We start from the raw sequence: 16,771 nt of genomic DNA, 5'->3' as shown, positions 1-16,771 counted from the left end.
ACCAAACCCAACACATACTTATACACTTTCCTCTCTCTGTGGAGGAGGGTGTTAGACACCACTCTCAGGCAACGCAGACTGCCTGGGTGCAGTCACTACAGTGACTACAGTGTCTCCATCACTACAGTGACATCTGCAGGAGATAGGGCTGGCCAGAGTTGGAGGAAGTGATGATGGAGATTGTGGATGGTGATGGAAATCGTGGATGGTGATGGTGATTGTGGATGAAGTGAACATTGTGGACGGTAATGGAGATTGTGGACGATAATGGAGATTATGGATGGTGGTGGACATTGTGCAAGGTGATGGAGATTACGGATGGTGATGGAGATTATGGATGATGATGGAGACTTTGGTTGGTGCTGGACATTGTGGAAGGTGATGGAGATTATGGATGGTGGTGGACATTGTGGATGGTGATGGAGACTTTGGTTGGTGGTGGACATTGTGGATGGTGGTGGTTCACACATAGTTCATTTCCCCTCTGACACCTCAGGTTTGCAAATTTCAGACAGTTTAACTGTTGCAGTGTGGAGAATGTCTCCCCACCGGTGCAGTGGATGTATAAAAAGCATGACTGATGTCAATGGCACTCATGTTCTTGGTTTCTGCTAAGGTGGATATTGGGTTGGTCAGAAATAGAGGTGCAGTTGGGGCTGCAAGTGGAAGACACCATTTACCCAAATCATCCCAGCCTTTGCCTCACTGCGGAAGAACATGTCTAAAGTGCAGCCCATGAGCACAGCACCTGTTCCAAGACATTGCCCAACAAGCCCGCAAGGCATTATGGATCCAGTGACAATGTGTGGATCTACTGCTGACAGACCAAACCTGTTTTCGAGGGAAAAGGGGTGTGGTCAGGAGGAAGACAGAGATAGAGAGAATTTAGGCAATTTATTTTATATTGTAAAGGCAGCAAAGCATCTCATCTGTAAGAGGCATGTGATTGATCTTGGCTCAGCAACTCATAGTGTAGATTTACAATCAGCTTGGGCAGAGTGAAGAAACAGCAAATGGCAGAAAGTGTGGATGGGGAGGGAGTTATTTACAAGCCATCAAATAGTGGTTGTCATGGAGATATAAAGCATATAACCCAGAAATAGGCTATTCAGCCCACCTTATCAGGTATCCACGCAAATTACTTCCATTTACCAGATGTGATCCATAAGCTTCTTTGCCTACACACTTCAAATGTTTGTCCAGACACATTAAATGATGTGAGAGTACCTGCTTCCACTTAGGCATTGCTTTCTAGATATTGCATTCCTCCTATCCCCTCTAAACCGCTTACGACAGGTCCACAGCAGATGCCATCTCCTTGCCCCTGCACTCAAAGCTGGAACATTTAGATAACAAGGATGCCTACATCGGTTTCCCATTTATTGATTATAGCTCTGCTTCAACATCATAACCCCAACCAAACTCATCTCCAAACTCCTGGACCTAGGAATCAGCACCTCCCCTCTGCCACTGGAACCACAACTTCCTGACCAATAGATCACAATCAATGAGGATAGATGACAAACATTCTCCATGATAATTTGTAACTGAATGTGCTTTAGCCCCTTACCATACTCCCTATATACGCACATCTGTGTGGCCAAATTCAGCTCTATCTCCATTTACCGGTTTGCAGATGACACCACCATGGTGGGGTGGATCTCGAACAATGATGAGATAGTGTACAGGAAAGAGATAGAGAGCTTAGTAACGGTCTCTCCCTCAATGTCAGCAAGACAAAGAGCTAGTTATTGGCTTCAGGAAGCGAGGTGGAGTACATGCCCCAATCAGCATCAATGGTGCTGAAGTGGAGATAGTTGAACGCTTCAAGTTCCTCGGTAATTGTTGGTAAATATCACCAACAATTTGTCCTGGATTAATAACACTGAAGCTACAGCCAAGAAAGCACACTAATGCCTCTAATTCTCAGAAGACTAAAAAAGTTTGGCATGTTTCAACGACTCTTACCAACTTCTGCAGATGGACTGTTGAAAGCAGCCTATTAGGATGCATCATAGTTTGAAGGGTCTCGACCTGAAACGTCACCCATTCCTTCTCTCCAGAGATGCTGCCTGTCCCGCTGAGTTATTCCAGCTCTAACTTTGGTTTAAACCAGCATCTGCAGTTCCTTCCTACACATTTGGTTTGACATCTGCCCAAGTCCACAGGAAATTGCAGAGTTGTGCATATTGCCCAGTCCACCACACAGACTAGCCCCTCCACCATTGACTCCACCTACACTTCGTGCTGCTTTGAGAAAGCAGTCAACACAATCAAGGATATTCTTCACTCTGATCATTCCTTCTTCTGCCCTCTCCTGTCAGGTAGAAGATACTCCATTGGATAGGGTATAGTCTCAATCTTCCAACCTATCGCATTGCAGATCTTGGACTTTTCCCCTGTAACACACTGTAATGCTATAAAACTATATTCTACACTCTTGTATTTTTCTCTTAGCTCTACCTGTTGTACTTGTGTATGGCTTGATTATACTCAATGATTTGACTGGAGTTTTTCATTGTATCTTGGTACATGTAACAATAATAATTCAATACCAGTACCTCTTACCCTCAACTTAAGTCTTCTCAATTTTAACAGTGCTGGGGAAGGTTTTCCTACTATCTGCCCTGCCTGTGCACCCGATAATTTTGTACACCTGTCAGGTCCCCCTTAGCCTCCTCTGTTCTCACATAACTAAAACATTCCAACACAGGCACAGCCAACATATATTCGAGAGAGTTAGATGTAGCTCTTAGGTTTAATGGAATCAAGGGATATAGGGAGAAAGCAGGAATGGGGTACTGATTTTGGATGATCAGCCATGATCATATTGAAACGTAGTGCTGGCTCGAAGGGCACCTTCTCCTGCACCTATTTTCTATGTTTCTAACATCCTCAGGGAATCTCCTCTGCACCTTGTCCAGTGCAATCAATGTAATCCAGTGTAATAATGTGCAAAACATAATTCAGGAAATTATAGAGCTGTGTATCAGTGGCAATGAAGTAATCATTGGAGGCTTTAATAAACATATGGAATAGGAAATCAAATCAATGGAAATAAATAGGGGATAAATTTAAGGAATGTATACAAGATCTTTTTAGATCACTTGGATTGAGAAATGGTTATCGGACAGAAAACTAAGTGTGGGAATATTCAAATCTTTCTCAGGTTAGCAGGGTGCAACTAATGTGATACTTTGGCCCATCTGTTCACAATTATATCAAGGTTTTGGCTGAGGGAACTAAACATTATATTTCCAAGTCCGCTGATGTTTCTAAGCTAGATGGGATTGTGAGTTTTGGAGGAGGATGTAAAGAAGCTTCAAGGGGATATGAACTATGTGAGTGAGTTAGTGGCAGATAGAATATAATGTGGAAAAGTTTGAGGTCATCCACTTTGGTGCAAAAATAGAAAGACTGCGTTTGCTGAATGATGAGAAATTGAGTAGTGCTGATATTCAAAGCAATCCGGGCTTGACAAATCACTGAACATCAATAAGCAGTCAAGAGTGAATCAGAAGGCTACTGGTACTTTGGTCTTTATTGTTAGAGTTGAGTGCAAGAGAAAGTTGTACTGTGTGAGACATGGAGTATTGTGTACTGTTTTAGTCCCTAACCTACAAAAGGATGGATTTGCCAAAAGGGATTGATTCACTGACTGCTTCCAGGGATGACTTATATGAGGAACATTGAATGAGGTCTGCATTCTCTAGAGTTCACAAGAGATCTTATTGAAATATCTCAAATTCTCTCAGGGTTGGTCAGTGCTGATGGGGGAAGAATGTTTCCCCTGACTGGGAAGTCTAGAACCAGGGCTCAAAGCATCAGAATAAGTGATAGGCTGTTAAGGACAGGTGAAGAGAAATCCTTCTCAGAAGGTGGTGGATTTTGGAAATCTCTTCCCTGGGAAGATGTGGAGGTTCAGCACTGAGTTAATCCAAAAGCAAGATAGATAGATTTCTGGAGGGTGACAAAATCAGGGGGTGTGGGGATTTGGGACGGAAAGCAGCGCTGAGGTAGAGGATCTGCTATGATCTCGATGGACGACGGAACTGAGTGCATTGGGCGGATGGCCTACTCCTGCTCCTAATGCTCATGCTGCTAGCCTTGAGGTTAGCGCGCAGGTTGCTGGCGGCAGGGGCTCGCCCCGATCGCGGGGAGGGGTGCGGGGGCTCCAGGCATCAGCTCTCCCGCCAACAGTCCGCCCAACCAGTCGCCAGCCATGACCGTCGCCACTTGCAAAGCTCGGTTGCCTGGTGCTCCCCGAGTTTGTGCGTCGGCGGAGTTTGCTGAGCGGGGGGGGGGCTGGTGTGTGGGTGCAGAGTGGGGGAGGAGGGTGGTAGCCGGCGGACCGGACCCCCGGCCTCCAGGCCTCCAGGCCTCCAGTCCTCACACACACACCCCCCTTCCACTCCCATGCCCGCTGTCTTCGCATTGCACCCACGTGGGGCCGAGGGTTTTTTTTCTCTGATATTTTTAAGTCTGATTTTATTTAGAGGCGGCGCTTAACCCAAAGGAGCGTCACAGTGACACTTGGAGCCGGACTCGCTCGCTTTTGTCTTGCTGCTTGCTGCTACACAGTTTAGTTGTTTGGAGGCTGACTTGTATGTTGTGTGGTTTGTGTGTGTCCCCCTCCCTCCCCTCCCACCTCCCCTTGTATCTGTCGCTCTGGGACCTGGAGGCATTGAGCGATCAGCTTGTTTAATTTATGGGTAGATTTTAGTTGTTTATAATTTTCGATTGTGTGTGTGTGTGTGTGTGTGTGTGAGAGAGAGAGAGAGGGGGGAGGGGGGGGGGGGGAGAGATCATGAATAAGTTGTATATTGGCAATCTGAGCTCGTCTGTGACACCCGCCGATATACAGCAACTCTTTGGGGAGAGGAAGCTCTCAGTCGGGCAAGTTCTGCTCAAGTCCGGCTATGCCTTCGTGGACTGTCCCGACGAAAATGCGGCGATCAGGGTCATCGAGGCGCTGTCCGGTAAGTGTTGCTTTGGGAGTGGGAACTGCTGACCACCGGGGGAGGGGTGGGGTGGGGTGGGGGGGTTGTTGTGATCTCCCCGGGGTGCAGGGAGTGGGGGGCAGGACACTCACCCATTGCCACACACACACACACACACACACACACACACACACACACACAGTGAGTGAGTGGTTGCACTCTGGGGCGCTGGAGCCCGAGGGCGGGGGGGGGGGGGGGGGTTGTTGTGCTCTCCCCGGGGTGCGGGGTACAGGGGTGCAGGGTGCGGGGACACTCTCACCCATTGCTACACACACACACAGTGAGTGAGTGAGTGAGTGAGTGAGTGAGTGAGTGAGTGGCTGCACTCTGGGGCGCTGGAGCCCGAGGGCGTCCCTCCTTCCTGCCCCTATCACTCACACTGGCAGCTCAAGGTGCGGGCTTTACCGGGGCAACAACAAGTCTCAGCACAGACAGGGTGCCCCTCCGGGACGGGACGGGACGGGACGGGCTGGAGGGGGAAGTTGTCCTGAGGGCCGGCAGAGGGTTTTGCATACGGAGCTGAACTTGCGAAGAGCCAGTGACAGGGCAGCTGAGACCGCAGCCCCCATCTCTCTCGCACTCTTATTTTTTCCTGATTTTTTTGTTTGATTTTATTCATGGGACGCTGGCAGCGTTCAGGCGCAGGGAAGCCCGCGCCGGTGATCCCCGGGAAGGTGGCCAGCATTTTACGAGGTGTCCAAGCTGAATGAGCTGCCGTTCGCGAGCAAAGTGCCTGTAAATCGGTAGCGAGGAGGGGGGCGGGATGGAGAGAGTGAGAGAGAGAGAGAGGGTGGTGGGGAGAGAGAGCTGCGCCGGGCCATGGTATCTACACACACACAGTCACTAAACATGCTCAGCCTTTCCCACACAACTTTCAAAGCAGCGGGACCCCCAGCCCAAGGGAAGGGGTGTGGGAGGGAGATGGGTGGGGGAAGACTGAGATGGCCACCCCTGGCTCCTCTACACCCACAACGCTGGGGCAAAGAGCCACAGCTGCCTCCCCAGTCTCCTCTCTCCCCCTCTCGGGTGGATGTGAGGTGTCCCCTGTGGGTCTGTCCCCTATCTCTCCCCTTGCCTGCTTTTTTCTAAAGCGGGCTTAGGAGGTGGTGAGAAGCATGGCGGCTCTGTCCTTCATTTTGTGAATCAAAAAAGAGATCTTCTCACTCTCTCCCCTTTGGCGCCGCTTTTTTTTTTTTGTTGTGTGCGTGTGTTCCTTTAACGCACGAGTTGCATTGCCTCAAATGATATTAATACCTGGCCCTTAATGGTGCAATTCAAGCCCGTTGCAAAAGAAAACAAAATTCCCCAGCCCAATGGGAAGCACTTAGTCTGGTTATTTTAAAGCCACGGTTTGGCCATCTCGATGTCCTGCCACAAGTTGAGCAGGAGAGAAGGGGGAACGAGCGAGCGAGCGCATGGGGCAACTTGTACGGGATTGTTGCAATTTCTTGTGTAACACTGTTGGGTTGTACGGGGCTCCGGGCATGTGTCAATTTCCCAGCCCCTCGGCTGGCGCCGTCCACCGCCCCCGAACAAAATAACATCTCCTGCCTTCTTTCCATCAGGCAAAGTGGAGCTTCACGGCAAGGTGATCGAAGTTGACTACTCTGTCCCCAAAAAGCAGAGGTGAGCGAACACATCGGTGACTTATTTTTATGTATATTTTAAATGGTTCGCTGTTTATTGACTCAGCTTGGGTTTTGTGAGCCTATTGAAATCCTCCCTTTCCTCAACCCCGCGAGATCATAATTATTTATTAAGAGTTTAGATTTGTTGACTGGTGTAAATCCCACTTCCGAAAGTCCTGTGTGTTTAATGTATAAAAATAACCCAAATGTAATTTTCAGTAAAGGGCACCACGTGTACAACACGGTAATAATGTTATGACCTTTTATTAAACTTTTGCATTATGTTATTTTAATAGAAGAGGGGGAAAGTTGTTGGAGAAATTTTATATTCCACAATCTAGAATAAATCCATTTTTGCAATAGTCAGAAATTGCTGGGACTTTCATTTTTGCAGTTTCCTGTTGTGCATTTTAAGAAAACTTTAGTCTTTGAAATAACTGAGACTAACCATTATACCTTTTAAATTTGTGCAAAGTTAGCTTTCATAAAATGGTTAGAATAATTAATGATTTTTAATGTTAGAAATATTAGTAATTGCACTGATTTAAATTAGTCTATCTTCAAAATTTTGACTACCATCTCCCCACCGATAAAATATTATACTTATTCTGTTTGAAATCTTTCTCTTCCCATCAAGAATGATTTTGTTTCAGAGAAACATAGAAAAGAGGTGCAGGAAGAGGCCATTTGGCCCTTCGAGCCAGCACTGCCATTCATTGTGATCATGGCTAATCATCCACAATCAGTAACCTGTGCCTGCCTTCTCCCCATAACTCTTGATTCCACTAGCCCCTAGAGCTCGATCTAACTCTCTTTTAAATTCATCCAGTGAATTGGGTTCCACTGCCTTCTGTGGCAGAGAATCCCACAAATTCACAACTCTCTGGGTGAAAAAGTTTCTTCTCACCTCAATTTTAAATGGCCTCCCCTTTATTCTTAGACTGTTCTGTTGTGTCAAATCACAAATAAAGTACAACAGTATTCCAGTCAGACTTTGCCCTGACACGAGTGGAAGATGATTATGGGAAAAGTATGCTAGGTGTCACTGCTAAGTCACCCAGACTTTAATAAATATAATGTTAATGTAGAAAGTAAGCAACCTATTAGAATGTGAAGAAGCAACAAGAAAAAGCAAAGCTGACATGTTAGAAGAGGGTTCCTCGCAGTCAATATTATTAGATGAAGTTATTATTTCAGTTTATAAACAATATGATTGTAAATGCAGTTGTCATATGTATATTACAAACTCCAATGATTTGAGCTGTAAGCGGCCATGTTTCCAGTCTACTTGCAATAATATCTTTGTTTCTCTATAATGGTGGAGGTATCAATTTGTATGTGCTTTCTATCATTTATTTTTAAACTGATCTATAAGTGTATTCTGATATGTAGCAGATGGAATTTTGAAAATGAAAGGTTGACGTTTAAAGTATGTAGTTGCATTTGTCAGCAATGGGACACATCTGGATAAATTGCTTGTGCTGTTGGGTTGTTTCTGTTGACCAAGAAGAAAGTCCGCTTGAGTCCTATTGTAACTTTCCGTATCTCTTATTCCATCTACCCTCGTATTTCAGGAGAGTGGATTTATCAGGTTGCACATTATTAATAGTATTTTTATCAATCGGATAAACTGTCCCACCAGATTTAGGTGAGGATGGGATCATTTCAAAGAAGAGCTGTGTGAGGGCAGTTTCATTGCAAAGTGGGAACGAAAGTTAAAATATTGGGAGTGAACTGCTGGTGCGCCTTGTGCCCGTTTTCCTGCTTACCTTTTGCAACAGGTAGAGCAGGATGCTGAGAGCAACTAAATACTGGTATTTTCATCAGAGAAATCTGCACTATGCTGGGGAGATCTTCATTAATTGTGCCTGATAAGCTTGTTCAGCTGCTAGCTGTTACAGAGACCTTGAAGCATAAGTAACTCCTCCCAAAAAAACCCCCACAACTCCCACAAATTTATTTTTGGGAATATGTTTCTAGACAGAACAGGGATCGGTTACGCAGGAGTTGTGATCATATGCCACATGAGATCTTTTATTGTTGCACAAACACTGAAAACAGAACAATATGCACTGCGCAATATTACATGGTGCAGATAGCACAAAGCATGGGGTGACGTATGAGTGTATGCATAACATCATCCAGCTTGGGAGTGTGAAGATTATTCCTTGTTAGGGTTTAAACAGAAATTAATACAAGTGTTTTTAAAGAAATGTTTACCAATGGATTCATGTTTGTATCTTTGCTGTGTTCTTTAAAATTTACATTGTTTTACAAAGGATAAATTGCAGGAAATATATATTTTTGACAATGAGATAGGAATTCCATAACAAAGTCAAAATGTTTTGTCTCCAGTTATAGGGAAGCAAAGTTTTCTTTTATTTTGATTTAAAATGTAGCTTTTATTCTATTTGCACATAAACAAAACTAAACAAACTTGTTCCTTTGGAAATGGCACCTCAGCTGGTTTCTAACAAAAACCTTGGATTGGGTCTTGTATCCACTGTCTCTTCCAGTATGCCACTGCCCATTTCATTCAGTGGTGAACCCCATCACTTTGGTAGGTTTGATAACAGTTTGGCCAGTGCTGCACAAGTTTAATTGTTATCAGGAGATTCCACTTTTGCAAAATATATTTTCTGTGATAGTGACTGAGAGTGAATATTTAATGAACTGTGACAGGAAAACATTGACCTTGTAATTAATGTTTCTTTTAAGAAGAGATTATGAAGCTTTTATTTTGAAGGGGAGATGCTTTAAATATTTGAACATATCAATACACAACTCACAAAAGAACAGTTAGAAATGTAGCTTTGTGTGACTGAAAATTGCCGAACATAATTTTAGACGTGGTGCATAATGAGTGTTGTCGATTTTTGTAACTTTGCAAAAGAAATTGCTTATTTAAAAACAAGCTTGTAGCTAGAGGGACATATTTGTTTTCCATAATTTAAGCCAGGTTAATCTTATCAACGGACAGGTGTCCTTTCAGAAAATCTCTGTGTTATTTTCTTAGAGTCTCAAAGTTGTCTTGTTTGGTGTAACACATTAAGTATGTTTTGAGTGAGCGAGATGCAATTTGAAAAAAACATTACATTAGAAATGTTTTGAATTTGTGGGTACAACAGAACAAACTTCAACAACGATTTTGCTGGGCTTTCAGAATAAAGATATTCTCGGTCTGAGGTTCTGTTCATAAATGAATCAATAATTTCCATACTTCAAGGAATTTCAAGGTCCCCTTTGCTGTATTTTCTTGGCATCTTCAAGGGTAAAATGTTCTTGCAAATTACCAGAATAAAAGGATTTAAGAGTATCTTTACGAATTGTTGCATGCTCATTTTGATTTTATTCCCTGCTGTCCTTCTTGTAGTTGAAGTACTGAGCCGTGGAATATTGCAGACAGTTTAAATTTCCATCTCCACGATCTTGCTTTCGGTAATGTCGGGTCCCGATTCTTTTTTATCTTCAATGTTTTGATACTCGACCTTGCCAAGCGATTTATGCTTTTGAAACGCTTTAAGGTAGCGGAGGGTTTGTGGCTATGCTAAAAGGCAAAAGTGTGGGACCGGTTGGCTAGCTGTTGCCAGGAATCACAAAATAATTACAGTGAAGAAGGCCAGTTGAGTAATCCATTTGGTCCCATTTGCCTGTTCTTTGTCCCATAGCCCAGCAGGTTATGTTCCTCTGTGCCGATCCAGATTGCTCTCGGAAGTTTTGCTTTGTTTTTAACCCTCTCTCCCCTCCCTCCTCCAACTTTACAGGCAGTGAGCTCCAGAGCATCACAGTACTTACTGGATTTAGAAAATATCCTCCTACTGTACTTTCCCTGTGTATCATTTGTCCATCTCTTTGAATATGTTAAATGAGCTGTATGTTCCTATAAAGAAGAGGCTGCCTATGACTGACTTATTTACTCAAGGGGGAAAAAACCCCAAAGTTATCCTCTTTATTGTTAAAACGAAAGTATTTTCAGTGTGACCCATTTTAAATGTGAGAAAACGTTATATTCATTATTAATGCTTTTGGTGGCCATATGTTGGATCAATAAAAAAACGCCCAGTCAGATGAGTGTAGACTTTGTCCACTCAAAGCTAGAATTTTATCTGGAGAGGCTGTTCAGAGTTTTACAACATTAGACAACTGTGCGAGTGATTTAAATATCTATGGGAGTAATTAAAATAATCACATGAGAGGAGTTTGAGAGCTTGAATTTTGACCAAACTGTTCTTGTTCTATAGTATTCTTGGACTAGTGGATTAAAACATTTTCATTGAAAATTGTGGGATCTGTGGTAGTTGGACTTTATTTTAGAAGATCGCTATTGAAACAGTTCTATAGTGGATAACAGGCTGATTATTAACATTAAAATTCCCTAAATGTAATGCGCTCAGAAATGTTTGCCTGAGATTAAGGAAGAAATGCAGTTGGGAACAAATGGTATGCTGTTTTGTTATCAATTTACGTTTTATTTGTTCTTGGTGCTCTGCACAACTCGAATCTTCATTCAAATCCACTTTTTTTGTCTCAATATCAACCTGCAGAATTGTCTCAGCCGACCAGCTGAGGTGAAAACGTTTCTTCCCCCTGCCCAGTTTCATAAATTTATTTATTATTTACTCAATTTCCATAAAAGCCTATAATCTAACAGGGAACGTTGGAGCTGTCAGGTTGATTCCATCATTAAATCACAATTTAAAAAAACACCATTCAAATTCCTTCGAGAAAAGAAAATAAATGTTAGAGACAATTTTATGAAAGGGTATCTTGATTGTTTAATGCTGGATATATTAAACCTACTAAATGATTATTAAGCATTTATCAGTTATAAATTGGAAAGGAAATGAGAGAAACTTATTTTCCAGATAGTAAACATTTAGTTACACCCTCCCTTTTTTAGGTAGGTAAATTATTTGCCATTGGCTGTGAGCAATTCAGAGTAAACAATCAGATTTATGCAGGGGTATGACATTTTTGACTCATATTTCTGCAGTCTAGACAGTCCTGTGATTTGTGTTGAGTGAGTTGATTTGCAGTTTGTGCAAATGCATCCGTCTTCTAAAGACCAGAGTTTGGCCCGGGAAAAACCCAAAGCCCATGATCCGGGATTCTCATTGCTCTCCTTGTGATGTTACAATTGAAAAGGATGGTGATTTCTGAAGCAGCAGGTGCAGATTTCCTTTAAAAAAAAAAATTGCCCATTTACAATTTGCAAGTTGAAGGTAATGCAGGGTGAGCTTGTGTTTTTGTGGTACAGGGAGTTTGCTAATCCACGGTGGCTGGATGTGGATGGAGTATCGGTGAAGCATAAAATCCAACCCTAAGGTGAAATCATCACCAAACCAACCAGAGGCAGAAAGTGATTGGGGCTGGGATGTTTGGAGGCAGAGATTGAAGGTGCCGTGTGCTCGTGGGAACTGTCTTCTGGGAACTTTTGATTAAACATTCACATTTGATTAAAAATAGAACATTCCAGAAATACAAGTGACAGGCAAATAGCAGATTAGCAATTCTTGCAGAGATTATTGTATATTAGTGATTTAACGAGGGAAATTTATCCTTTATTATGTGCAGTTAATTTTTGTTATTGCTTTCCATGAGCACTGTTTTTACTTAAGATTTCTGGTCTTTGTTTATGTTTTAAATACACTGAATGTCCCTCATCCCTCAATATGGTTTCACTCGTGTGTGTCAAGCTTGTAGTGGCTCTCGGAAGGGAGATTTTTATTTGGGCTTCAAAGATGTTTGCTTTTTTATGCCACACCACCCAAACAATAACATTTTAAATATATCTAGAGTATGTTAATACGTGGAAGTAGAAATATTAAACGCCTGTTAATTAATAGCACATAAATTGTAAGTTTGCACTTCCTCCTGTGTCTTTTTCTTTTTTGAGTTCAGTTGAGTTGACCTGGCCATTGGCAATGTTCTATGAGCTTGAATGAAAAAGACTGATTTTGTGTTCTTCAATCAGTAGTTCAGTTGGTGAAAGTTGTAATGTTTTAGGGATTAAATCTTTCCAGAATTTCAGTCGTTAGTTCCCTACAATAATGTCCCAAGACCTACTTGGAATTCTGTTCAGACAAGGCATCTTTGGCTTTAAATGTTACCTCTGTTTCTCTCTCCAGAGAGGCTGCCTGACCTATTGAGTGTTTCCACAATTCCTGTTTTTATTCCTCTCTGAAATGTTGGTTGTTTCCTTAAATACCTTTTACAGAGAACAAACCCGTTTTTTTGGTGTTTTTTAAAAATATTATTTTATTTTAAGTTTTACAGAACTTTTTTAAACAAGTCATCCAACCCAACCCCCCTCCCGCATCCCTCCCCCTGTATTAATCCTTAATAAGAAAAAGAAAGGAGATCCTTGGCAAGGACTGAAATTAAAAAAATAAAACCTGCAATATCAATTAGTTTAATTTAAAGAATTGCCTCTTACATTTTACCACTTCTCTAGTTTTTGGCATGAAGTTTATGAAAAAGTATAAGGGAAAATTTGTCATTTTGTTAAAATGGGCAAACTGAACGTGTCAGATGGATTTTATATTGAACTGTCTGCAAATCTTATTTTTAAATAAAGAGTAATTGCAGTGTTGATTGAGAGAGTGCACAAAGTTTAAAAATAATTAGAGGTAGAAAGGGAAACAATGTATGGATTAATGTTGATATTTTCAAAGAAAGGAATATTTTCATATGGAAATGAGCATTCAATTTTCTGTTTAGACTTTGCTAAACTGAATTTACACAAACTGAAATAACACAAAAATAATTTAGTAGATTGTTTCTGTTTGAATGCAGAAAATTGAAAATCAAGGTTTAAATTTTATCTTTAAAGAGATGCATAAGTGCAAAGAAATAATGAATTCTAAATGAAACGAGCTGTTCCTCCAGCAGCAAATTTGTTGATTTAGCACCACAGTGCTTTGGTGAAATCATTTGGTTGTACCATTTTGAGCCAGCAGACAAACAAACTCTTAACTTAAGCATGTCATGTTTTGGTGGGAGGGGGAGTTGGTGGGTGGTGACATCATCAAAGCTGACAGGATTTAACACTGGGCTCAAAGTGGCAACATGAAGCTGCACAGTTTACTGGAAGCATATTTATATTTAGTCAGGACTGTCTGTGATTCATATTTTTATTATGATTATTGGCTGTTGACTTTAAAAACACCAAATTCAGGGAGGGAGCCTTTGTTGAAGCAGTCTCTGGACTGCAGTGTGTGTGAGGACTGAAGTTACCTGAGCCAAGAGGTGTGTTGCATGAGTGTGAGCTTATCAATATATGCGTGAATGGAGAAAACTTCATTAATCTGCTCAATATTCCCAGATCAGTTTGAAGTTTTTGGAGCGGCAGTTGTTGTAGAGAGATGCAAAGTAGAGCAGCTCACAACCTCTGCAGCCATTCTGTGGATTTCAAACCAGGATCATGAGCCTTTTCTTGGAAAGAACCTTGCAGAGGCAGCCATGTGTCGCCAAGGACTGTGGGGCTGATTTAGGAGGGGTGTTAATCCAGAGAGTGAAGTCTGAGAAGGCAGTCCTGGGAAATAGTGACTGTGTGGAACTTGCACAGTGGAATGAAGGAACAGCCTGCAAGCAGGGTCATCTTTGGTGCTCCTCGGATTAGGACCAGTGCTGAAAGAGAATTTTATCAAAGAAGGGAACATCACAGGTGACACTGTGTAATATTGAGGCACTGTATTGCTGGTGAGGGAACTCACAGAATCAAGCAGTGCAACAGTAATGCTGAGGATGTATTTGTCATGGTATAACACTGGAGTACAGTCCTCGCTGATTATCAACACAGGTTCACCTCAAGGCTGCGTGCTTAGCCCTGTTCTACCCTCTTTATACCCGTGACTGTGTGGTTAAACATGGCTCCAGTGCCCGCTGTAATTCACCAACGACACCACTGTGGTTAGTCGAATCACCGTTGGTGATGAGTCAGCATGCAAGAGAAAAATAGAACAACTTCAACAAGACCAAGGAACTGATCATTGATTTCAGAAAGGGGAAGTCAGCCGACCACGCACCAGTTTTTATTGATGGTGGGGAGAGTTGGCAGCTATAGATTCCTGTGCGTTAATATCTTAGATTACTTGACTTGAGCCAAGCACATAGATGCAATCACAAAGAAGGCTCCTCAACTCCGACTATTTTAGAATGTACAGCACTTTGGTCAACGTGGGTTGTTTTTAAATGTGCTATACAAATAAAATTGACTTGACTTGACTTGAGGCACGCCATTCCAAGGCCTCCAGTCCGAAAATCAACCTACCCCTTCCTACAATGAAGCCAATTCTATTTTCATTTAGCTAGCTCTCCCTAGATCCCATGCGATCTAACTTTCCAGAGCAGCCTACCATACAGAACCATGCCAAAGGCTTTGCTGAACTCCATATGGACTATGTGTATGCCCGGCCCTCGACAATCATCTTGGTTACTTCTACTGTATATCACTGGGTTGCAGTTATGGTGGGGAGAGTTCTGTCACTGTATAACATTGGAGTACAGTACTGGTAGAGATGGATTTGTTTAACACTGGGAAACAAGTACTCAAGGGGAATGGTCTGTCACTGCATGACTGATGGGGACAGATCTGGGGACTATCATTTAAAACTCGGATGCACTAATGATGGGGATTGGCCAGTCACTGTATAAGGCTAGGGCACTATACTGGTGAAGACATGTCTGTCACTCTTTAACACTGCAATACAAGTGCTCACTGATTTAACACTGGGCTAGACCGGTGAGAATAGATCTGCCATTGTATAGGTTAGGGTACAGGCATGCTGGGGACAAGTCTGCACTGTACAATGTTATTTTTTGGTGCCAGGTCAATGTGTTTTATTGAGATATTGGACCTCTGCTCTACTTGCAAATATCTGCACTGGTGTCCCTCTAAAAACCTTTGCTCTGAATGTCTCTTTTGGGTTCCTGTTTGGAGCGAATGGTTTCCCTGTGACTACTGTCCGGAATCTCTTCAGAAGTTGAAACATCAAAGTCTGGTTGCCGATCATTCAGTCTGTGGAAACACAGCCTGTATATCCTGACTTGTTTGGAGATCTCATCGTATTTGTTATTCCTCATGTGGTCATTGTGCAATATCATTAATTTTGAGCCAAATTCCTTCCTGTATATTGCAAGATCAAGCCATTCTCCTTTAGTGTTGTAGGATGTTGTGATGTCTGGAGGGTGGGTGGGGGGGGGGGGGGGGGGTGACGTTGACAATGGGGAGATGGAATGAGGTGAAGTTGGGTTAGCGGCTGGGCACTGACATTGGTGGCAGGCATTTGAAGGGATTCTGAGGGTGCAGATTGATTTCAGCCAGTTGTTAGAAAGATTAGGAGTGATTGGATCATAACTTGGTTTTTGGGAAGCAGCTCTGCCTAAGATCGCAAGAAATTGCAGAGTGTTGTGGATATAGCCCAGTCCATCACACAGGCCAGACACCCACCATTTACTCCATCTACACTTCACACTGCCTCGGGAAACCAACCAACATAATCAAAGAATTTTTCCATTCTGGTCATTCCTTCTTCTCCCCACTCCCATTAGGTAGAAGATATAGGAGCACACACACCGCCAGACTTGGGACCCGTTTCTTCCCCTCTGTTATCAGACTTCTGGATGGTCCTTCCATTATCTAGGATACAGTCGGATTCTTCTCTACCTCATTGCAGATATTGGAGTTTATCTCTGGAACTGTTGCACTACAATGCTAAGAACAATTTTCTGCATTCTGTATTTTTACATTCACTCTACCTATTGTTCTTGAATTTAGCTTGATTGTATTTATGTATAACATTATCTGATTTGATTGGACAGCGTGCAAAACAAAGCTTTCATTGTATCACAGTACATGTTACAATAATCATAAACTTAAATCTATTTCCAATGTTAATGAATCACAGGAGCTCGGGAGAGGAAGAGCAGAAAGTGGCATTTGCCTACATTTGGTGGGGCAGGAAGTAGCATTTCCCCAGGGTCAGAGGGCGAAAGAGCATTCACCTGGGGTCAGAGAGGCAAGAAAGGTAATTGTCCAGGGCCGGAGGGGCAGGAAAAGGCGAGAGACATCCATCTAATGTGAGTATATCCTCCCTTAGACCCTGGACCAAAACTATCCACGCAGTGCTTCAAATGCAGTCT

At 42.6% G+C, this 16,771-nt stretch overlaps 1 protein-coding gene across 1 annotated transcript in view; it reads left to right on the top strand.

Moving 5' to 3' along the window:
* The first annotated feature begins 4,564 nt into the window (after positions 1 to 4,564).
* Positions 4,565 to 16,771, top strand: part of igf2bp2a (insulin-like growth factor 2 mRNA binding protein 2a) — a 68,070-nt gene continuing 55,863 nt past the window's right edge. The window contains exons 1-2 of the mRNA XM_078404490.1: positions 4,565 to 4,979; positions 6,566 to 6,626. Coding sequence (XP_078260616.1) covers positions 4,808 to 4,979; positions 6,566 to 6,626 — 233 coding nt within the window. The 5' untranslated portion in view covers positions 4,565 to 4,807. The remainder of the gene's footprint in view (positions 4,980 to 6,565; positions 6,627 to 16,771) is intronic.

Source organism: Rhinoraja longicauda, chromosome 8 (assembly GCF_053455715.1).
Source record: "Rhinoraja longicauda isolate Sanriku21f chromosome 8, sRhiLon1.1, whole genome shotgun sequence".
Taxonomy (NCBI): domain Eukaryota; kingdom Metazoa; phylum Chordata; class Chondrichthyes; order Rajiformes; family Arhynchobatidae; genus Rhinoraja; species Rhinoraja longicauda.
The sequence above is the reverse complement of the archived record's forward strand: the minus strand, read 5'-3'. Positions and strand labels throughout refer to the sequence as shown.